General features: G+C 39.6%; 1 protein-coding gene across 1 annotated transcript; it reads left to right on the plus strand.

The window, feature by feature from the left end:
- Positions 1-1,229: 1,229 nt before the first annotated feature.
- On the plus strand, positions 1,230-24,219 carry cnpy1 (canopy FGF signaling regulator 1). The gene is made up of 6 exons (XM_044133393.1): positions 1,230-1,379; positions 5,082-5,184; positions 8,051-8,166; positions 18,807-19,019; positions 20,045-20,141; positions 24,058-24,219. Exons 2-6 carry the CDS (start codon positions 5,091-5,093, stop codon positions 24,096-24,098), a joined length of 561 nt encoding a protein of 186 aa, XP_043989328.1. The 5' UTR covers positions 1,230-1,379; positions 5,082-5,090; the 3' UTR covers positions 24,099-24,219.
- The last annotated feature ends 959 nt before the right edge of the window (positions 24,220-25,178 follow it).

The following is a 25,178-nucleotide window of genomic DNA, read 5'->3' on the forward strand; positions in this document are numbered from 1 at the left end:
ATGCGTATGCACAATATTATAAATCTGAATTTTTTTGTTCACTGCACTTTTCAAAATTTGTCTCGCCAACTTCTAATGTGAAAGCTGCACAAATTCAGGCTGGGACTGAAGTTGTGGGCTGGGGAGGTAGAGTGTGTGTTGGTGTAATGATGTATGAGGATCTGTTGACATTTAGATCTTCCAGTTGTAAGAGGAGTTGGGGGATTTGACACCGGCGGTGAGGGTGGGGCGCTCTGAGAGCGAGTGGGGCACTTATGCTGTCCCTTACAAGATGTCACCCTGGGCGGTTGCCCATGTCAGAAACCACCACAGCAATGCAGATTTGGTTTGACCTGTGAGGCCAACATAAGAACTGTTGGACAAACAGTCATGCAACTGGCCATGTACAACTCTGGTGTTGAATGTTGATAATGGAAATGTCACCATGAGTCTGAAATGACAAAATCTATCACTTGTCACTACTCTTCCATATAGTCCCATTGTAGCACAGCAATCACAGTATGTCAGACAGACAATATTTGTTTTTAGGGCATTCATGTAATGTATATATATATATATATATATATATATATATATATATATATATATATATATATATATATATATATATATATATATATATATATATATATATATATATATATAGTTCTTAATTACTTATGTCTAAATTGAAAACAAGGGACATGACAGCATGTGGCTTATTTTCCGTAAGATGTTGTATTTCCATACACTTGAAGACCGTCATCTAATAAAACTTAGACTCTAGCAAATCATCCAAATATTATAAACAAAACGATCTGCAAAGGAAGCAGCACTAAAGATATTAAAAGCTTTGGTACTGTTCCTATTTATTGTGAAAAAGAAAAACAGATCCTGAAATAAATGAATTATGAAAATAGACTCGTTGATCAAACTCTGAAATATGATTGGATGCTCGGCTGAACGTGGCTTCTCTACAGTGTGGCACGTACATAAATGCCAGAAGTCAATTTGGAATACATGCGATAAAATAAGAACGGAAGTGAGGTCAAAATAAAAGCCCATTTCGCATTTAAAATGAAAATAGAACTCATGGGAGTACTGTAATGCAAATATTCTTAAGTACTTATAATTATTCTGTTGTGTATGCGTGAAGAATACGTAGTGCCATGCCCGAAAGAGATAATTTAGGCTAGAGAAACTTTACTTTGAAATGAAAAACATCACCAGAACATTAAACACTTTATGCTAGTGTGAGTTCTCCAGAGCCTAACGTGTAACTTAAGTTCATGGAAGCAGTACAGGAGGGCTGACAGTAGAAACTGAAACCGGGACCGTTTGTGTTGTGAGTCGGAGTTACAGCCCGACCCCTGGAAGCTGCTGGTTGGTTCTCTGGTCAGGTAAGAGCAGCCATATCTAATACTGCGCCGAGCTCCGCAAAGAAACCAGGTCATTTAGATGAATATTTTGCATCAGCAACGCTTTTTCCACCTGCCACGCAATAGTACAATATTTTACAGTTTGAGTTAAAGCATCCTAGAGTTCGGCTTATACTACGCTTTTGAAGCAACCCGATTTCACCACAAGGGATCTCATTTTTAGTTCACTTCAGCTAAAGTTCCCAGCTTAAAACCTGTACAAGTCTCAAAATAAAGGAATTTACAGAATAAGCGTGTAAGAATAATTCAGTGTTTATTTGCCAAAAAACAAACAAACAAATAATAACAAAAAAAACCATTTTACAGTGCAGAGTGCGGAAATAATAAAAAGATTAAGTCTAGAAATGAGTCCAAGGACTGCGACAGACTGGCGACCTGTCCAGAGTGTACCCCGCCTCTCGCCCGGAACGTAGCTAGAGATTGGCACTAGCAACCCTCCAAACCCCACAAGGGACAAGGGTGATCAGAAAATGGATGGATGGATGGATGAGTCCAAGGAAACACCTGAGTCAGGAGGCGCATTCCTTACCAATCAGAAGGGGGATAACCCGGGGAGAAGCATGACGAAGCGGAATGGGAGGAGTTTACTTCCTAAACTGAGGAAACTTGTTTTCCCCAAGGATAAAGTTTCGAGATAAATAATCTGTCTTTTTCTTCATGGATAAAATTTTACTCCAAATAATTTAATTAATAGTCTGTGATCTCGCATATTCAACAGGTATGCGGATGTTGTTTGTTGTTTGGGTTCATGTCTTCACCTTTCCACATAAACATTATTATGTTTAGACCAGTCACATGTTATTAAAACGGCCACCAAGGTATTGGGTGATAGATAAATCAGTACACTTAGCTCCTTCAGACCAGCGGCAGCAATTAGCTGCTAGTCTGCACTGGTGGAACTGTGCATCTGCTGAGCTCATTATACAAACTACTCAGTGAAATACTGGAACAAATTTGTTAAACCCTTGAAAGAGGAATGTTGTGATGACATACTGAAGGTGAGTGTTGGAAAGAGCAAGAGCTTCTTAAAGAGACAGAGGCTGATTTCAAGGCATTAAAGTCCAAAGTTAAATTCCTTTTAAGTCATGTTTAACATACAGCATTTTTGTAAGAATAATGTAATGCGCAGACACCTACAGGATTTTATCGGAGGGCAGCAGCGCCTGCAGCTGTACGGCTGTATAGCTGTACATACTCTGTGAACCTTGAGATTAAGTTAAGTAAAAAAAGAAAAGAATAATTTACAAAATTGTGGAGAAAAAACCCATCTTGTACGAAGCATACATCTGTATGAGTCTCTGGGGTCAAAGGGCACCCAAAGCCTAAATCTCTTTGGTCAGTTTACTTTTATTTGCCAGCTTGGGGCTTTTTCTGTAAGATAAAAATGAATGACAGGAGTTTGAACCTCTCGTAGTTCTAAGAGCGGTTTGGATCCCAGCAGATCTTTTTCCCGTTTGCGGTTCTGACGGGTCGTCGGTTTATGAACTTCTTTGAAGTTTCCCGAACTGGAGAGCTGATGGGTCACCTGTCGGCTGCTCTTCCTGAGCGTTGTGCTAAGACTGCGTGATAAACAATTTAATCTAGTCGAATTTAATCTATCCAAAGTAGAGTAGAAATGAAGCAAATATGTTGCTTCACCTTCTCGTCCTCTGGACGTCTGACACCACCTGAACCTGCGATCAACACTCTCCTCTTTCCATGAACCACACAGGTAGGTTTTGCTTCCATGTCTTTATTATTTAGCATCGTCTGATAAAAGAAAAAAGTCTTGTGGTTTAGGTTTGTGCTGATTTTTGCGCATTGGGGAGGAGGTTGTGCTCCTGCAGGTCAGGTGCAGTGATAGTTTTGTGCTACCCTCTGACCTGTCAGACCTTTTTTTTTTCGACATCTGCTGGTGTCAGCCAGCGGGTGACCCGTCAGCTGTTCAGTTCGCGAAACCATAAAAAAACCCTTATAAACAGGCGACCCGCCAGAACCGCACACTGTAAAAAGTTCAGGCGGGATCTTAGAACTACGGGAGGTTCAAACTCCACTCATTCATTTTTAAAAAAATGCCAATCCATGAAATAAACAAAAGCAAACTGACCAATAACATTTCGGCTTTGAAGTGCCCCACTTCACGCCTCACAGACCGTACACAGCTGTGTGTACAATATCTTTTGACACAAAAGATATTTTTTCTCCACATTTTTGCTAATAGTAAAGAGGGTTAGATAATAAAACAATGACTTTTCTTTTTTTTATTTAAAGGAAAATCTCAGTGCGTACAGCGTGTGCAGCTGCAAGTGTTACTGCAACAATCCAGACTCTCAGTCTCTTGAGGGTAATTTAGAATCAGACAGAAAAGCTCCAAAAGGGAATCAAACGTAAACTCTGTGAACTAAGAACGTCTGATCACATAATATCAATTAACCATATCTGCCATGGTAAACCATTACTGATAACTGTTGTCAGTAGTCCATAACATTAATATGATCAGGCAGCATGTAATTATATAAATACTTATATATACTATTGTTATAAAAGCTGAGCCAAGAAAATTGATCTCTGTATCAAACAAGTAGCCCTTCATGTTGCTCTGGACCTGTGAAGAAGCTCCCAGTCTCTAAAAGGTTGGTGACCTCTGGTCTAAATCATATCAGTAATTTAAGTAGTTTTACTGTTCATTGGTTTTGTTAAATATGAACATTTGACTAAGATTCCAGTTTATACATTTCCACACTTTGAAACGCTACTACATAATGAAATCCAATTATTAGCTAGAAATGTCAACATGATCTTCATTCAATTCTATGTTGAGAAAAATCCAAAATCTGTAATGACTCTTTGCATAGTATTTTTCAGGGATTTTGCCTGTCCACTTGTTCCCATACTGCGTTTTTGTGTAAAAATAAAAAGTGAAGTTGGGGCGTGCTGTGGTGGCGCAGGGGTTTAACATGCCCCACATTTGGAGGCCCTAGTCCTCGACGCGGACATCGCGGGTTCGACTCCCGGCCCCGACGACCCTTGCCGCATGTCTTCCCCCTCTCCTCACCCTCCTTCCTGTCTGCCTACCGTCACAAAAATACAAGCCGGTAGCGCCGCAAAAACTCTTCGGAGGGAAAAAAAAAAAATGAAGTTGACTGGAAATTTTTTTAATAAAACGACAACAAAGAAAATATAGTCTTTTAAACTAGTCTTTCTGTAGGTTCTATATGTGTAAATCAGATACTACTATTTTTTTTAAATAGATAACTGCTTGTTTACTTATGTTTGCTTGTTTTAGGTGTTTACCTGCTGCTGCACACCTGGGTTAAATGAAATGCAAAGTAGGTAATGCAATCATATGAACCAGCTGTGCTGGAGACCGGACTCATCAAAAATATGCCGGAACTAATTGTAACTAATGTATTGAAATGCATTATTTAAACTAGCAGAACTATTTTTTCAAACAGAATATTGAACTGAGATATTCTGTTTTGAACATTACTTTGTCCCAGCAGTTTATTTTTGTCTTTTTTTTGTGCTATTTCTGTTGTTCCTCTGATCAGTTCCCTGCAGTGTCTGATTCAATTGTTACCTCTGCTTTACTAATTCAATGGTCGGAAACTAAGACCAGCATCTCCGCAATCAATTTGAAGCCCTACACATGTCCTTTTCTCTAATCATGTTTTGTAATGCCAGGGCATCACTATGGGATCGTGGATATTTCATATGTATGTGATGGTGCTGTCTACCTTCATCAGCTGCAGCCAAAGCAAGAGGGACAAAGTCCTCTACTGTTCTGGTAAGAAGCAATAACGCAATGCACCCCTCCCCCACTACTTTCTGTGAGATTTAACATGTTGGCAATTAAAACCTGCATCAGGTATTGGCATCAAAGAGGTAGGAGGTTATGACTGAGTGTGTAATTGACTGTAAGTTACACACTCACTATGCGTTTACACTATTATGTTTGTGTAAACAGCACAATTTCCAACTTTATAGTAAGGTATTTTCCAAGAAACAATCTCTGGATTGCCAGTAACCTGAAGAAAAACTTTTTAAAAACAGCCTTGCGGGAAGGTTGCAATGAATTATTGAGGAGTATACAACAGCCTCCTATTGTCAAGATTAGAGACAGCAATGTGAGACCACTTTTTTCAGTAACAAGTAATCTAATGGGTTGCTATTTCAAGTACAGTTACTTATCAAATTTACTGTGCATTACTATTTTCTTTTGTAATTTTATTTTATTTCCTCTACCTGTTTTCGGGAGTGACCGCCGTTTCTATGCGACAGTATCAGCAGCGACAGAAACATAAACAATGGAAGGAAGAGGGAGATGCGTATTTTGTTGCAGGAAAAACAGGAACTAGTTTGAGTTTCGCTCGCCAGGTCCGATTATTATAAGCAGCTTTGGGCTTGTTTTTTTTCTTTTTTGTAAAGTCACTTGCAGATTTAATGAGTGTGGGTTGCGGTTTTTGGGCTTGGAAATAAACAGACATAAACCCCAGAATTTATCTGACATCCAGTTAGTTTTAATCTGACTCTCCCTGTCCATCATTTCCTGGATGATCCGTCCTGCTGTGTCTTTGTTAATGTCAAGTGAATATATTACCTGTGAATTACGTCGAGCTTCGTTTTGCGCTCCACAAAACTGCGCAATAAACGTGAAAACAGCCACGAATGAACGTGTCCGTAGAGTTGTGCAACTAAATGGCATTAAAATAATTAGTAATAAGATAAATGTCACAAATCTGTGCAGGGTTTGTGAACTGCACTGAGTTGTGGAGCGGCAGGAGGAGCGCTGTACGCTGCTCTCTGACAGCAAGCAGGGCCTAATGCAGAACCTGGATGATGGACCATAAAATCCTATTTCTAGTTTTCAGACAATAGAAACACACAAAAACGTTCACAAACGACTAAAGGTTTTTTTTTGTATTGTTGTAACCGTTTAACAATCTCCCCTTTAGTTCAACCATATTAGTGGAGATACATTGTTGATACTATTATAAAATAACTTGTAATTAAGTATTGGCAAAGATCAATGTAATCATCACAGGAGGTGGGGCGTTGTTGTCAGCAGCTGCTGAAAGTAACTAAAAAGTTACTTTTAATGTAACTTAGTTACTTTCCAAATCAAGTAGTAAGTAATCTAACTAAGCTACTTTTTCAAGGAATAATCAATAATCTGATTATAGTTACTTTTTCAAAGTAACTATGCCATCTCTGGTGGTCATAGGTTTCAAGCAGAAGTGTGACCAGATCAATAAAGCCAATGAACTGAACACTCTTTAACAGGTCAAGTTTTGAAACAGACTGTGTGCTCTCCTCTCCTGGCCCAGATCCCCTAACAGATCTCCCACCTCCTTGCCCACCAACCTTTTCTGTCACACCTGAAATATTTCATTTACCTTTGTCACGGATGCTTTTTCGGCTTTATCACATTATTGAACAAAATCATGTGATGGTGGTGCTCCTATTTTTTCCCGACCCACTTTCCTGTCTCCAGGGGTCAGAGGAAGAGGCAGCTCAGGGAACAGGAACAAATTCCACATTATGTCAGCCAGTCCTACAGGCCTGTACAAACCAGCTATGTGGGATTCTAAATCACATCTTCCATTTTTTTCCCACCCCAGAAAAGTTTCAATCACTGTGGAAGACTTGTTACTAGGGCTGTTGTAAAAGAATATTTTAGCAATCGAATATTCTATAGAATATTTTTACGATTATCTCAAGAATCACTCTCTCTCTCTCTCTCTCGTTCATTCCTACCGTTCACGCCAAAACTGTGACGCCACATAAGCTGTCGTAGTCCAACCATCACACCGCAAACCTTAACATTTACCTTGTAAATACTTCAGTGTTCACCTGGACAACAAACCAAACTGGAGGTCCAACAGTTGAAGCTGTCTACAAAATGCGACAAAGCAGGCTGTACTTCTTGAGGAAATTTAGATCTTTCGGTGTTTGTAGAAAGATGTAGATCTGGGGTCTGTAACTCCACACCTTGGGGACTGGTGTCCTGCAAATTTAGATGCGTCTCTGAAACAATAAATGTCAGTCAAATAATCAGTATATCAGCTGGGCTAATACTGATGTGGTGATTCAGCCACTTGATTTAGGTGTGTTGGGCCAAGGACACATCTAAAAGATGCACTGCATCACTGTTGTATATAGATCTTCTACAAGAGTGATGCCCAGTTTTAAAAAGCTGTTTTTCTTCCTGTAACTTTTAAATCAAGGCTGCCCAAGTCCAGTCCTTGAGGGGGACCATCCTGCCACATGTAGATGGATCCCTAACCCCAATGCACCTGAATTAAACTGAATGTCTGAGGCAGGCCTCTGCAACATATGAGCGGAATGACTGCTGATGAGAGAATTGCTTTCTTTGATTGATGTGCATTGTGATACATCTAAAAGTTCCAGAAAGGTAGCTCTCAGCCCTGTTTCCAGGTGTTATTCTCCAACACACCTGGATTGAATGGCTGATTCTCTCACCAGCAGTCTTTTATAATTAATTTAAAAAAAAACATGACCTAGCTCTGCGCAAAATATTCTTAGAAATTTAAAACAAGATATTAGTCCAAATAAGAGAGATTCTTTTTTTTCTTGTTAATTGCCATTAGTTAAAACTGTAATTCTGTCTTCCTGTTCTTTTCCCCCCCCAGCTTGTAAGGCGATTGTGGATGAGCTGAACTACTCGATCAGTCAGGTGGACCCAAAGATGACCATTAATGTAGGGAGCTTTAGACTCAACCCTGATGGGACCATGACAGACAAAAAGGTAGAGCGTTTGTTGAATACTGTACATTTAAACCTCTTTGTTGTAACAGGAATCTGACTTTTCATACATATTTAACACATTTCACTGCTCTCAAGGCTTTGCTGACGGTCCTGATTATGACTGGACATGAGGCTAAAAAGATATTTTATCCTGCAATTGATGTCCTTGAGAGCTTCTAAACGTGGCAGTGTTTAGGATCCTGAAGTATTGAGATCAAGACTGCCATTTATACACCGAATTTCAAAAAGGAAATGTATTTCTGAAAGTACATTTTATTTGGGTGGTTGAGAACTCAAGAAGATGTTTAATTAATTCTTGGCTAGTTATACCTTTTAAAAAGAGTTAAATATTATTTGAATTAAGGCTGGGTGACATGGCTGAAAAAATGTATCAGGACAGGTTTGGTGGGCTAGTTGGGCGCCTAACTTTGTTTCTTCTTTACCGAGGCAACCACTGCATACCTGTCAAATCTACACAGAGAGTGGTAATCACACTATGTGTCCTAGTGACTGATTGAGCTGTCTGTCTGGTGCATAAAAAATAGATTGATGTGAACACAGTTTAGTGTCATGCAGTTTCCTGTCCAAGTCTGTGTGTCATCAAGTCTACAGTCGTAAAAATGTACCTTTTTTGTGGACGTGTCTGGCAAACATCTGTTATCCATGTGTTACAAACCCCAAGGTCTTGGGGTTTAGGGCTGGTAACATAAAGGTGTCCAGAGAAAGAAAGGTGGAATTTAAAAAGATTTATAACAAAACATGCTTGCATGTTTTAATGTAGGGAAACAATTTTGGTAACTTTTGATCTTCAATGTTTCAAGACAGTGCTGAATGATTGTGAAGCCTGCATCTCAAAAGCTGTAGGAGGAGTTTGCTCAGATACAGCATACAGTGTGTAACAGAGACAAAATGGTGGCTTTGATCTGAAATATGTGGAATGACAAAAAACCACCTTGATTAGCCCAAGAGGCCAGAGACTTGAGTTTTCCAAGAAAAAAGTGATTTCCTCTTCTGAGGGGGTGGGGCTTGTATGATGTCAGAATATGACAACATATCTCATACCAAGTTTGGTGCTACTTGGTCATTGTGTGTGAAAGTTAGAGCTTTTTGTTTGCTTTGACAAGTACGTTAATGTTAAACAATTTAAAATCTTTTACTTTATGTATGCTAAATCATATTTAGCAGCATTGATAATCTCAAACAAATGTTACATTTATGTATGGTTTGTGTTAAAATATTAGCATTTATGGGCCTCTGAAGGCCTGGGGGCCTGATGGAGCCACTGACTTAATTTGGATTAAACAGAAGTGCAAATAATTGATATTCATTTTAATTGTGTTTTTAATTAGTTTTTTTTTAAGACTTGTTGTGGGTTTAAATAGTTTCACTGGCGCTGTTTTCCTGTAATTACCCAGTAATATTCTGACTTCTCCTGTCAACTTAACATGCTTTAATACAAAAACACAATGGATCGCTGGTGGACCACCTCGGTGCCCTGACCACCGGGTTAGCAAGTTTTCTGGGGGAAACCCTGAGTTGAAAAGGTCACTTCAAACTATAATCCATCATTTCCATGTTGCAAATGGAAATAATGTTAAAATATGTCTAGAAATTGGGTAGTAGCTGCAGTTAAATACTCTCTCCTTCATTTGACCCAGACACAGAAAATATGAAACCCAGCTGAAGCCAAGCATGGTGGAATGAACATAGCATCTTTTTAAAGAGAGAAGTTATTGTAACCCAACATGGAGAGATTAGTAGAGGTTCTGTACTGCTGAGATAAAAAAGAGCTGTTGATGAAAGAATTTTGTGATCATTTAAATTTTATGCTCACCACAACTGTGGTAGACTCACTGCTATTTATCTTAGCCATAGGACAAAACATTTTTGTATTTCCCCCCTACAAGTTTGGATTGTTATCCCACTTAAATCTAAGATCCTAGTTGTTGTATGCTCCTGGTGTAAAAGGTGTTTTAAAAATATTTTGGGATTTATTTTTAATCTTAAGATACTTTTATAACTGTTGCTCTCAAACAGTGACACATCTCTCATCTCATGAAGCTCAGGTCTTTTAACATTTGCAGTAAGATGCTGTTCATGTTCTATCAGTCATCAGTGGCTAATTCCATCTTCAATGCAGTGTTGTGTTGGGATGCTGCAATGAAGGTGAAAGACTCAAAATGACTCAACAAACTGACAAGAAAGGTTGAAAGAGACAGAATGCTGAAGAATTATCAATTATTTCATCTCCTCTACAGCATGGTGAACAGCCTAAGGAGCAGACATAGCCAAAGATTACTACAACACCACAGCAAGTCCTTTCTGCCAGAAGTTATCAGACTTCATAATACATAGTCTCTTTTGCTGTGTGTTTTAAATGTTGAATATATATTTAGCAATATACTGAGCGATATGTGTGTGTTCTTAAGACTGCTCATTGTTATTTATTATTGTTGTAGGTTTACTCTTATTACTTTATTTATTTTTTTTACTTTAATTTTTATTGTGTACTATGCTGGAATAAACAAAATTCCCCCCCTTAGGGGATCAATAAACTCTTATTGTATTTTATCATACCTTATCTTATCCACAAACTGCAGATTTGGTCACTTTGAAGAAACGGTCAAAACTTAGACAATATCTATACCATTTCTGATTTCTCTCTTTTACTCTTTTACATTGACGAGAATAAACATTTCTCATGTTTTGGTGAAGCTTTATTATTCTATAGCAACAGTTTATACCAAATTTTTCTGAAAAGTTATTGGAATCTCTGGTAACTCCTTTAGCAGTTTGGAAGAACTTGATTAGGGCTAGGGTCCAGATAAGTTTTTCCTTAGACTTCAGCCGATGATGTCAAAGATGAGCTCCTCCTCAGCTCAGAGATGGCACTACCCTCCACCTGTTGCATTGTTTGGCCATTCAAATGTCTCTTAGCCACAGAAACAGTCAAACCTTGATCCCATGCCCTCTGCTCTCCCTTCTTTTCAGCAGCTTTTGACCTAGAGTGAATTGGAGAGGATGGGTTGTCACAGTGTAGATGCCTTCAGTGTGGAGGATTTTCAGGTTTTAAGTCTGCTCTTTGGCCTCCTCACAGTAGGACTTCCTGGGGGCATGGAGCTGCTCTGTGGCACAAAAGTAAAACCTGCCTTCTGTAACAATGGCACATTTAAGGCATCCAAAGACATTGAACTTAGATGGAGCAGTGAGTTGATCTCATAGTTACTAGTGGGAAGTCATGCATTGAGAATGAGGAAATGCACAATGGCAGGCTGAGGCAGTGACACATAATATTAGGGCCTAGAGAGTTGGAATTTGACATGGTGTTGCTATTTGTTATGTCCCTTCAAACACAGGCTAGTAATGTAACTTATTTTGTATTTTAACTTTTGCGTGCTATTTTGAAATGTCCAGGTGTCCAATCAGTTTTCTTGCTAAGTTTTGCAAGTTTTGGCCTGATGTAAAGTAAGAGTGTCCTGATCCGATTGTGATGTTGAAAATCATACATGAGTAGGCCTGTCCTGATAAACAATAAATCAATTAATCATACAATAAATTCAAACTACGGGTATTGACGTCACTTTAATTATCAACTGTCTCTTCTGGCCTTTTTCTCTTTCTGTTGATGACACTGAATGAAAAAAGGCTCAACTCCGCTGCTCTCCACTGACCCTCCCTTCCTCATTTCCTCAGTGTAATGTCCAGTTCACACTACACCATCTTATTGTCGGCCCATTTTCAAAACCTGAGAGACCAAACATTAGCCGACAGAAATCCTAGGTATAACGATTCCATCATGCTGTGTGGTGTCCAACAATGGGCAGAAAATAATGGCTACAAGTCCAGTGAAGTCATTTTAAAACCAGACATTAATCAATGCTTTACTACAATCTACCTGCAGTGCATGTGGCTCTAGTGTCAGTGTAACGTCCTGACTGAATGAAAATCATTAGAACCTATTTATGTCACGTCAATGAAGAACAGCTGAAAAGTTACCGGGTTCATCAACTGGAAGCAATTTCACTCCAACTCCTCCCCTCCTCATTTCTATGTTCTTTGCATAAAATGTTTTATAAACATTAATGTTGTTTCCACATATAATCTCCAATGTCCGCTGGACTTCGGGTTGCTCCGTGTCAGCTGTTTGGGATTCCCCTCTGTAATTTCCCCTCAGAAAGGATGGAGGAGAATCCGGCTTTCTGATTGGCTGCCTGTCACATTCAACAGGCTGCGTTAAGCTCCCAGTGGGGAAAACCCCTGATTTAGATCAGAGCGCCACAACGATCTACCGTAACACACCACACACACACACGCACACACACACACACACACACTACAGGATGATCTACCTGCCCCAAGCGACAATCTTAGAGAACTATCAACGTTCTAAGATTGTCATAAGGGGAAATTTGGGGCAAAAATCGTGTAGTGTGAACTATTGCATCAGGTAGTCGATGTTCCATCTTCTCTATTTAAATCTAATAATTACTGAAGGCCAATATAGTATACAGACTTCATAATCTGCACTCTTTTGGTTGAATGCAGTATTTATTTACACTTTTGTGTTTTTATTCAAGTGAATTTTTGTTAATGGAGACTGAGAATCCATTTTATTTTTATTTTTTGTTTAGTTTATTTTATCAGTTCCAGTGTTAAATGTTCTTTTGAAAATAAAGTCTATCTATCTTTGGCAGGAAATCACATATTATGATGTCATTTCCATTAAATTAGTGTACAAAGTTCTTCAAACAATATTATCGTTTATCACAATAATATTTCACAACAATTAATTGCTCAGCAAAATTTGTTATTGTGACAGGCCTATGAATGACTAACAGTTGTCCTGTGGACAGATTCCTCCTCTGAGCTGTGGATCTCTGCCTTTGGTCCAGAGTCACCATGGGCCTCTTGGCTGCATCTCTGATCAGAGCTCTCCTTGTTCTTTTTACAACCTAAGACTGCTTTGAACGTCTCCACAGCTTTCTCCCGGACTTGTCTGCTCTGTTCCTTGGACTTTGTGATGCTGTTTGCTCCCCAATATTCTCTGAACTGAGGCGTCACAGAGCAGCTGGATTTCTACTGAGACTAGATTACACACAGGTGGACTCTGTTCAGTCATTAGCAGACATCAGGAAGCTTCTGAAGGAAACTGGTTGCACTCAGAGGAAAGGGGGGTGAATACTTTTGCACACCGCACTTTTCAGTTTTTATTTGTAAAAAATGTTTTAAGTCAAATATAATTTTCTTTCTACTTCACAATTGTAGGCCACTTCTTGTTGGTCTTCCACATAAATTCCAATGAAATATTTATGGTTGTAATGTGACAAAATATGGAAAAGTTCAAGAAGTATGAATAATTTTGCTGACCATTTTGTATGCCCACTGCCAATATTTTATGGAGTAATTTTCCACCAGTCTAATTAAAACCAGATGCTCATTTGTTTCTCATTCTCTCAGCCTGCTATCATTGCGGTATGCTAGGCCACAATTTAATGCTCTTGTATAATACATAGTGCTGTGAAAGTCTTTGCCCCCTTATAGATTTCTTCTGTTCTTGCTTTTTTGTCGCACTTAAAGATCACAAATTTTATTTTTGACAAAAGATAACTTGAGTATTAAATTTGAATATGCTAAAAATCTATCTCTTTATTCTTCACCTACAGTCTAGCTTTTATGACATTATTATTATTATTATTTTATTATTAATTTACGGGTCTTCATTGGCCCATAAGAGCAGTAAGGACAATGAAACTGAAAAGTTCCTGCCCACAGTGGCTCAGCAATGGCTCCTTGTCCAATGGGAATTGAATGGAGGATGGCATCCCTGAGAAGCCTATTCTCTGGCCAAACCGGTCACACCCTGCCCCATTCTTCAAACAACGCTGTGACTGACGGCTCCCTTTCACTGGGCTCTGGCTGCTGAGGAAGGGCTTTAATTCCAATCCATTTTGTAACATGGCTTGATATTGACTGAGACCTAAACCCACGGGTTGAGATGGACATACATGCTTCTATTGTCCAGTGTAGGAAGGAGGGTCCTCTTTTGTCTTTGTGTCGCTTAGCTTGGATGAGCTTGTGGAATTGTTGACATTTCAAAAACCAAATGTGTAATGAGAAATGTCATGTACCATGGCAGAAAAAAAATACTAAAATAATTTCAAGTTTATCTGTGTTAAATGATAAGAAGAGATGTGAAGCTGTTTTATTGGACAGCAACTGTGTTACATTAATAATGCAGCTGTATAGATTTTAGAAATACTGAAGAGCAAGAAGCAGGCCGTCACCAAATATAGTAATAATCAACATATGAGGCACCATGGAGTTCTTGAATTCCCAGTCCAGGGGCTGTTAGAAGTCTAACACAACCTCCACCTGGGCGTTGTGTAAGCAGGATTATGAACATTTCACATTCAACAAGGTGAAATTTTATCAAGGACTACGTTTTAAAACATGACAATGTTGAACTGTTTTAAAAAATAATTAACTAGCTCCTAAAAGTCAGCTTGTGATAAAAAATAATGCATACTGATCATTTTATATTCCTGCTGTCAAGCGATAAGTACACCATCCTAAACATACAATAATAACACAGTTATAAAGTCTTATAGAAAAGAGATCCTCCAGTTTTCTTTTACATAATTTGTGAATATGGCTCATATCCACATGAGCCATATTTAATATAGATTTAAACAATACTGAGCGGTCCAGGTAGCCTAAATAAACAAAAAACAAAGAAAGCATCTTTTGCAATTTTCTGTACAATGTAGTAAAAAAAGACATTTGAAACCCAGCAGATTATTTTCTCTTAAAACAACTAAAATCACTTATACAATCACATCTGGTGGGCATGAGGATAACAGTGTTACTCTACAGTTTAAGGGGATTTTTAAAGCTACACTATGTGCCTTTTACAAAAATTGTTTTGTACATATTTGTCCTTTCCAAAGTCCATGTCATCAGACATATAATCAGTGAAAAGATTGAGCTTCTCCACCTCCTCCCAGTGCTACTATTGCCATCTGAAGAAATGTACCATGACTGACCAAAACCAACCAATCAGAGCCAGGAGGAGCGGATTACCGCTGTCAATCTCATCCATCCATCAATCTATCTTCTTCCGCTTATCCTGGTCGGGTTGTGGGGGTAGCAGCTTCAGAAGGGAGGCCCAGACTTCCCTCTCCCCAGCCACTTCTTCCAGCTCCTCCGGAGGAATCCCAAGGTGTTCCCAGGCCACCCGAGAGACATAGTCCCGCCAGCGTGTCCTGGGTCTTCCCCGGGGCCTCCTCCCGGTGAGACGTTCCCAGAACACCTCACCAGGGAGGCGTCCAGGAGGAATCCTGACCAGATGCCCGAGCCACCTCAACTGGCCCCTTTCAACGTGAAGGAGCAGCAGCTCTACTCTGAGTCCCTCCCGGATGACTGAGCTTCTCACCCTATCTCTAAGGGAGAGCCCAGACATCCTACGGAGAAAACCCATTTCGGCCGCTTGTATCCGCGATCTCGTTCTTTCGGTCATGACCCAAAGCTCATGACCATAGATGAGGGTGGGAAAATAGATCGACCGGTAAATCGAGAGCTTTGCTTTTTGGCTCAGCTCTCTCTTCACCACGACGGACCGGTACAGCGCCCACTTGATGGCAGATGCTGCTCCAATCCGCCTGTCGATCTCCCGCTCCCTTCTTCCCCCATTCGTGAACAAGATCCCAAGATACTTGAACTCCTCCACTTGAGGCAGGACACCCCCCCCTGACCCGGAGAAGGCACTCTACCCTTTTCCGGCTCAAGACCATGGCCTCTGATTTGGAGGCACTGATCGCCATCCCAGCCGCTTCACACTCAGCTGCGAACCGCTCCAGCGAGAGCTGCAGATCACGTCCCGATGAAGCCAATAGGACCACATCATCCGCAAAAAGCAGGGATGCAATCCTAAGGCCACCAAAACGGATCCCCTCAACACCCTGGCTGCGCCTAGAAATTCTGTCCATAAAAGTAATGAACAGAATCGGTGACAAAGGGCAGCCCTGGCGGAGTCCAACTCTCACCGGAAATGAGCCCGACTTACTGCCGGTAGTGCGGACCAGACTCTGACACCGGTCATACAGGGACCTGACAGCCCGTATCAAGGAGCCCGGTACCCCATACTCCCGGAGAACCCCCCACAGGGCTCCCTGAGGGACACGGTCGAACGCCTTCTCCAAGTCCACAAAACACATATAGACTGGTTGGGCAAACTCCCATACACCCTCCAGGACCCTGCTGAGGGTGTAGAGCTGGTCCAGTGTTCCACGACCAGGACGAAAACCACACTGCTCTTCCTGAATCTGAGATTCAACTATCCGACGGACCCTCCTCTCCAGAACCCCCGAATAGACCTTGCCAGGGAGGCTTAAGAGTGTGACCCCCCTGTAATTGGAGCACACCCTCCGGTCCCCCTTTTTGAACAGGGGGACCACCACCCCAGTCTGCCAATCCAGGGGAACTGCCCCCGATGTCCATGCGATATTGAAGAGTCGTGTTAACCAACACAACCCTACAACATCCAGAGCCTTGAGGAACTCCGGGCGGATCTCATCCCCCCCCGGGGCTCTGCCACCGAGGAGCTTTTTGACCACCTCGGTGACCTCGACCCCAGAGATTGGAGAGCCCAACACAGAGTCCCCAGGCTCAGCTTCCACAATGGAAGGCATGTTGGTGGGATTGAGGAGGTCTTCGAAGTATTCTGCCCACGAGCCCACAACATCCTGAGTTGAGGTCAGCAGCACACCATCCCCACTATAAACAATGTTGTTGCTGTACTGCTTCCCCCCCCTGAGACGCCGGATGGTGGACCAGAATCACCTCGAAGCCGTACGGATATACATGTGGCTGTCAATCTGCCGCATGTATATGCTGCTAAATGTAGTAATGCTAGAGAAACAACTTAGCATTCCTGGTAGACTGCTCCTGTTCTGCAGCCTGTTTCATCTTTAGACATGAGCTGGACTTTCTTCATCCCCATCTATGCTGAACTTTGTAGTCACTTATTGCTAAATGATTAGATGGTGTTATCTGGAGTCAGATGAAAGTCCATGATAGATGGAAGACATCAGTGATTATGGTCTAAATCAGGGCTCTTCAACTTCAGGCCTCTGCTTCGACACACCTGAGTCAAATAATGAGGCCATCAGCTGGACTCTGGAGAAGTTGACTGCTGACTGAGGAGGTGATCCAGCTCTTTAATTCAGGTGTGTTGAACCAGGAACATGTCTAAAAATGCAGGGCAGCAGCCCTGAAGGCTTGGAGTTGAAGCCCCCCAAGTATAAAAGTAATATTCAGAAAAGAAACAAAATAACTCAAATTAGTTATTTATGAATATTGTTACATTCCCCTCACCCCTTCACCCCCACTTCACTCTACTTCACTCCCACCTCCACAACCTTCCTCCTTTAATCTCCAGAGGATGGAAAGACCCAACAGAAGCAATGTGGGGCCTAAGGAGATGAGCAGTTTACCCTGCACTTGGCTACTGGTGAGCTCTACTGGTGAGCTCTACTGCCTCCATCATCTCCCCCCAATCAACCTTATTTTTTTAACCTGGTTGGAGGGGTGAAGAGCACTGACCAACCCCCTCTTCCTCTCCATTTTCTATGCCCCGTTCTGGCCCCTTCACCTCCTGTGCATCACCCTTTCACTTAGATTGGACCACCTCACCTATATTGACCTGTCTAGACACCACTGCCTTGCCTTTTTGTTCCAAGAGAGCAGCAGAAGAAGGGGAAGGTGGTGGAGAGGTGGGAAGGCAGGTTAAAAGTCAGAGTTGCCGGGTGACGTTTGTTACCATGCAACTAATAAAACAGAGCGGAAGCAAAAGGTCACACCGATGACCCTGCCAAAGCCCTGCAGTGTCATACTGCTGACTCTGGGTCAGCTCAGACTCTAACGACAACCATCAATATGGCTGCTTTTGTTCTTCAACATAAGCCAGCACTTTGTAATGTAGCTTGAGTCCATCCAAACACCATGTTTAGAAGTATAGTTATTTTTCCTCCCCAGTATATTTTCAATTTGGGTCATATCTGTCATACATTTAAGTAAGATCTGGAACCAGTAAAAATCTCAAACTGCATCTGTCGTTGCAAAATCTCAGACTGCGGAGTGCTGGATTGAGTTGAGTTGATTTTGCCTTTATTGAACATAGTGTAAAAGAAGAATATACAAAGTTTTATACAAAAAAATCAAAACAAAATCAGTCTTGGATGCTGTTGTCCTGGGTTTGTTTTCCAGTTTGTGACTTTTTTTTGCATGTCTTTCTCTTCTCTGTCCTCCCTTCTGTCCATTTATTGTTAAATAAAGGCTATTAGAGCTAAAAGGAAGATAAATATTTTGTGTTTTTTTTTAATGAAAATATACATTCAAATTTATTCTAGGTATCAAAAAGTGCATTAAGTTCAGTTTATTGTTCCAATTTGTTTAAAATGAATGAAACCCACCGGATTGCACAGAGTCATTGTCAGTTCAACAGTTTGCACATCATTGACCAAATAGGAATGTAAATATTACTGAACAAGGTCAGGCCTGGCTACTACGCTGCACCCTGATGCCAGCCAGCTCATGAGTTCTCAGTGTAATCCTCCATTTTTATTTGTTTATTTTTGTTGCTAGGTCCCGTTCGCTCGCTCAGAAACACACCTCAGTGAGCTCCTGGACGGGGTGTGCGACAGCATGAGTGACTATGCCCTCTACGTTGACCCGAACTCCCATCACAAGCAGTACAGGAGATTCGCTCCAAGAGTCAGTGGATCCTCAGAAGACTTCCCAGACTTTGGAAACTTCAAGTTTGATGGTCCTGAGGCATCCAATAACCTGAAATTTGCTGTAAGTTCACAACAGCATTGCTGAACTGTTGAACACACTATAGTTGTGACATAAATGATTGTTCTATTTGCATAGAATGGACTTGCTGCTCAGCAGATTCTGTTTCAAGTGTTGACTAAAATATTTAAACAGCTGCAACATGTCTCTATTAAACTTGAGACATGTTTAATAGAGACATGTTGCTTTGTAAAACTTCTTTTAGAAGTTTTACAAAGTTTTAAGCTCATGCTTAATAATACTAGAAAATCACCTGCTATACTTTTGTCTTGAACATTTTGATTGATGTTTGCAGTCAAATTTGCTGTAAATTTACATAAATATAAGATAGGGGACAGAGTGTGGGTACTGTCTCCTACCGTCCACCTCGTCCCCTGCTCTGTCGTCCAAATATTTTTCCATTTTTAGCAAGAATCTGCTCTGTTGTTCACGTTTTATATATTTGTGGTTTTAATAATATATTTCCAGTTAAAAGTATCCAAAGGCATATCCTTATTTATAATCTCCATAGAAGTTGCATCATTGGAGAATGGAGCTGTCTAACAGTCTCCTGATCCATTGGATAACATGCAAACGTTTTAGAGTTGAGGCATTAACATAGTGGTGCAAAGATTATTAGGATTTGAGTTTTTAACATTTCTAAATTTAATTATTTTTATCAAAGTTGGCATCAAACACAGAAAAACTGAGAAAATTTAGGTCATCATGCCTTCTATTTACCATGGCAACCGTCTGTTTCGATTAGCCTAAAGGATTCTGTTGTAACCTAGAAAAATCTTTGAGCCAGATCCAGAACTGTGTTCACATGGTCCTGGTGGCTGACCACATCTTTACCAAATGCTAAAACTCCTGAACAGATTGGCAAACAGACGGGGAACATGCACTGTCATACTCTTCATTGTGCATAAAGACATGTTAAACTGGGTGTGTGTGTGTGCGTGTGTGTGTTTGCATGGCTGAGTTAACTCAGCCCAGTGTCTCCCCCAAACTTAGACATATCTCCCCACTGTGTCTGTTTTTCTTGTCAGTGTGAGACGCTGGTGGAGGAGTTGGAGGACGACATCATCTCTTTGCTCGGCCAGGATGAGGGAGATGTGCAGAAGAAGTTATGCAGCCAAGTCTCAGGTAGTTCATCTGTTCTTTATTCCTGCCACTGTTTTCATCTTGCTCCTTAGGGGAAGTGGAACCTGTTTGGAACAGCGTTGCAGATGGTAAATCTTTTGTTTGATTTAATGTCATGACAAACTAACACCAAGAGCGTCAGTATTTTCTTTGGGCTTTTCTTTAATGAAATGGCAGCTTTTATGGATTTGTTTGTGCCTCTAAAAGTACAAAGAATAAATAACAGAAAACACACACAAAAAACAGAATCAACTCTACAAAAATTATCACTCCAAAAGTAAAATCTTTAAGTTGCTATAAAACAACAACAACAACAACAACAACAAAAAATGTTTCTCTGTATTTGTATTTCTGAAGTCAGGCAAAGTGAACCAATCAGAAAAAGAACTGTTGTGGGTAGACGTTTTCAACAACTGGATATGAGGGCCTTTATATCATCAGTTTGGACCAGTCCTTTCCAGGGAGGAATTATCCCACAATTCAAGTATTTTTTTCTTAGAGTGAGACTAGCTGGTGATTGGCTGCTGCCTCTTTATTATGTTTCCATTGCAAATGTTTGAAAAACATTGTCGACCTTCTGCTAATGTCTAAAGAACACAATTTTGAAACTATGGTGTCTCCATGAAATAACAAATGCAATTAAAATCACATGTGAATCAGTTTGTTCAAATAACAAGTCATTGGTGTCTCATTCAAGCATTGGAGTGACTAGCCTCTTGTACCTGAAGAGGTTATGTATGCAGCGATTTGGGGAAATACGGAAATGAAAAAACTACCATGTTGGTTCTAAAACAATAAATTATCACTAAATTTAGATAAAACTAAATTCATGGTATTCAGAAACTGCAAACAAACAAACAAAAAAAAAAACAAGAAAAATAATGCAATTAAAATAGCTATTGGCAGTGTTAATTTACAACCAGTCCATGAAATCAAATTTTTGGGCGTCAGATGATAAATTTAGCTTTAAATCAAAGATCTGCCAATTAAAATCTAAACTAGCCAAAAGTGTTGCTGTTCTCAGGGGGATTAGATTTGTGCTGGACTACAAATCTTTGTTTATTTAGTATAATACACTCATTGTACCACATCTAACATGTTGTGTGGAAATTTGGGGGAATACATACAAAACAAATTTACAGCCGTTAAACATCATACAAAAAAAAAAAAAAAAAAAATCAATCCGAATACTACATAAAGTGGGATATTGGGAACACACAAACCTGTTATTTTTTTAAATCAAATATACTGAAATTCTGGGACCTTGTAACATTTAAAGCTGTACAATTCATGCTTAAAGTAAGAAATCATCAACTTTTACCCAACATACAAAACATGTTTTGTGACGGAAGGGAAGGGGGTTTATAATTTAAGAGGACAAAGGCATTTTAAAAACCCATGTATTAGAACAACCAAAAAGAGTTTTTGTTTATTGGTGTGTGGAGTAGCTGTATGGAAAGGATTGAATGAGGAGTTTAAAAAATTACAAATATAAACCATCTTAAAAAATGTTTAAAAAGGAGCTTATTGGGAAATATCTTCTATAAGATGAAGTCCATAAATGCTGTTGATGATATAAAAAGTCTTGAAATACACAGTATTCCAAATTATTATGCAAATTGGATTTATGTGTCATAAAGATAAATTTATTTTGTGGTGCTATTAAATTTATAGTTGTATTGTATGTCAGGGCTCTTTGAATCACTATAATTAATTTTAGAGAGCTGGTTGATTAGTTTATCTGGTGAGCTCAATTAAAGGAAATCTACTTAAGAAGGATGTTCCACATTATTAAGCAGGCCACAAGTTTCAAGCAATATGGGAAAGAGAAAGGATCTCTGCTGACATAAATCATCAGATAGTTTAGTGCCGTATGACAAGGTATGAAAACATTCGATATTTAACAAAAACTGAAGTGTTATTGTACTGTGAAGAGATTTGTGGCTGATTCAGAACAAAGATAGGTTTGTACAGATAAAGACATAATGAGGAAGGTTTCTGTTAGACACATTCATCGGATTAAGAGAGCAGCTGTTAAAATGTTCTTACAAAGCAGCAAACAGTTATTTGAAGCTGCTGGAGCCTCTGGAACCTGAAGGTGGAGGATCCTCCAGAGGCTTGTGGTGCATGAACCTACTATTGGGCCACTATTAACCAGTGCTCACAAGCAGAAACGGTGGCAGTGGGCCCAGCCATACATGAAGATTAATTTTCAAACAGACTTGTTCACTGATGACTGCTGTGCAACCCTGAACGGTCCAGATGGACGCAGTGGTGGATTGGTGGTGGACGGCCACCACGTCCCAATACAGCTGTGACGTCAACAAGGAGGTGGTGGAGTCATGCTTTGGGCCGAAATCATGGAGAGAGAGAGAGAGAGCTGGTCAGCCTCTTCATAGTCCATGAAGGTGTGAAAATGACCTCAGCAAAGTATATGGACTTTCTGAATGATCACTTTCTGTCATGGTTCTAAAAGAAGAGCCAAACCTTCAGTAGCAAAATCATCTTCATGCATCACAATGAATGCTGTAAGGAATACCACTGTGTCACTGACTTAAAGGGGAGAAACTCATGGTGTGGTCACCATCCTCCTCTGACCTCAACCCTATTGAGAACCTTTGGAGTTTCCTCAAGCAGAAGATCTGAGGATGGAATGCAGTTCATATGAAAACAGCAGCTCTGGGAAGATATTCTGACATCCTGCAGAGAAATTCAAGCAGAAACTATCCAGAAACTCACAAGTTCAATGGATCAAGAATTGTGCTGTGATATAAAGAAGGTTCTATGTTAACATGTAACGCAGTCTGTTAGGATTGTTTTGATTGAAATAGCTTTTGATTTTAGTACATGTGATCACTTAATGCTGCACCTTCAAAGAATGACCATTTGTAGTTCTTTATAATCCATAAAATGTTTAGAAAATTTGCTGTGCATAATAATTTGGAACAGTGCATTTTGAGTTGTTTTTTTTTCTTTTTTAAATACTGTTCTCATGGGGAGCTAAAATTTTATTTATACTGTAATAGTTCATGTCATGAAAATTATATTGACCATCATTTGCATTGACCATTTAAGAAAATCTGAGAAAATATCACTTGCATAATAATTTGGAACACGGTGTAATTGTACATCTAAAGATGAAAATGTGAGATTTAAATATCATGTAAGTTGGAAATAATTCATGTCTTTTTTGGTGTTTCGACATTTAATTGATTATAAGTTGATGAGTATGAAATGGGCAGGACATTATAAGATCTTGTATCTTCTACCTGCTCCTTTTCGAACAGATAATATAAAATTATATGTCACTTGGACATGATAATTTGTTTAACTTTTTCTTCTTTCTTGATTTTACTTTTGTCTGTTCTAAATAAATAAACAAACAACAGCAACAAAAAAACCCTATTTATTTCAGGGGCCCTTGGAATCATCCTAACTTTTCACCCCACTGGCCCCATAATGGGGATTCCATAAAAAGTAGTTCATGATTTGATTATTTTATTCCCATTACAAATTCATTTTCTTTCCTTTTTTTAATCAATGTAGCCTAAAAGGAATGCAGTGTGTACATGCAGTCCCTGACTCACAGCCTTACTATAAATTTCAGTGCAGCTTTTTAAACTCAACGGTGGTCAATCTCAGGCTAAATTGACCTTAGCTTAGTTTAGTGTAGCATAATGTACCATAACAAAATATAGCATAGCTTAATGTAGTGCAGCTGTTAACCTAAACTGATATTGCAAGGAGCAATGTTAATCTGAGTAATAACCATGAGAGCCTCCTGAGGAGGAGCTGCAGACCTCTTCAGCTCTTGTGGCAGATTCTATTCAAAAGGCAAATTATAATGATATTTTTGGCCTACATGAGCTACTTATGGCAGAAAACTGACAGATGTTTCTTTTTCCCTCTTTTTGTGCAGATTACTGTGAAGATGGCAGTCAGCCAAATGATGAGCTGTAGTGATTGAAATCACTTCTGCCTTGGTCTTGGAGTGAGAAACTTTTTCAAAGATCGTTTTGAAACTCAAAATTATTGTAACAGTTAACTTTTGTAAACAAATAAAATATTAATAGAGAACACACTATTTGTTTCCATTTTGTATCTCCTTGTGCACATAGTTCTGCATATTTTAAGATGTTTCCACTGTGGGAACCTTTTCAGGAACAAGAGTAGACCTCTAGATTTTTCTTGTTTCTGCAAAATTGTTGGAGATCTGCAACATAAATTGTCAAGTTACAGAGAGGGAGGATTTATGGATGGATATGAATTTCTCTAGATATCCCCACCATTACACTGACTTCACTGTTTTTTCATCTCATTCTGGACTCCCCTGTTGCTGTGGGTGGAGGTCGGTTTCCCCAGACAAAAGTGGTGCAGTGCAATGGAGAAGAACACACTGACTCAGGGACTGTCATCATTGGCTCATCTTTCAGATCCCACATTGGAAAAACCACTCAGACTGGATGAAATGTTCCGGAACAACAGTGGAAACGAACCTTTCAAGACATTTTAAAGATTGGTCCATTAAAAATAATCTGCCATGTGAGCAGAATGCTTCTCATTGCTGCTCCCTTTTTACTGTATATTTATATTGTGATTTTTATCAAGGTGATGGAGGAGCAGATTTCAAAATGTATTTTACCTTCTGAGTGTTTAGAAGAGCTCATTGTGTTTCAAAGTTGGGCCATGTTATTAGTTAGACAACAATCTTGTGGAAGTAAAAACCTGAGCAGCTTATGGGTCACTGGTGAGTTGCTCCATTCATATGATAAAGAAGTTGCGACCTGAGGACAAATTCTTTCTAGTGCAAACAATTATTTTAGTTCTTGATTGGTCTAAATAAATTGTTATTCTGACAATTTACCAATTAATCAGATACAAGAAAAATGGTACCTTCCACAGATTTTTCATTAAACTACTTACAATATTAAAACTTTACAATATTGGAAATGCATTAATAAAGAAATAATTCTATTCCTTTTTTATATAAGAAAATAAGAATTTTATTTTGTGCAGTAAGCAGCATACTTTTAGTGAATG

This window comes from Gambusia affinis, linkage group LG12 (genome assembly GCF_019740435.1).
Source record: "Gambusia affinis linkage group LG12, SWU_Gaff_1.0, whole genome shotgun sequence".
NCBI classification, from domain to species: domain Eukaryota; kingdom Metazoa; phylum Chordata; class Actinopteri; order Cyprinodontiformes; family Poeciliidae; genus Gambusia; species Gambusia affinis.

Bases quoted from the DNA above. Each gene is read 5' to 3' on its own strand.
- cnpy1 (XM_044133393.1), top strand. From the start codon at position 5,091: ATGGGATCGTGGATATTTCATATGTATGTGATGGTGCTGTCTACCTTC. The intron at 5,185-8,050 runs GTAAGAAGCAAT...TTCCCCCCCCAG, and splicing joins CAAAGTCCTCTACTGTTCTG to CTTGTAAGGCGATTGTGGAT. The intron at 20,142-24,057 runs GTAGTTCATCTG...CTTTTTGTGCAG, and splicing joins GTTATGCAGCCAAGTCTCAG to ATTACTGTGAAGATGGCAGT.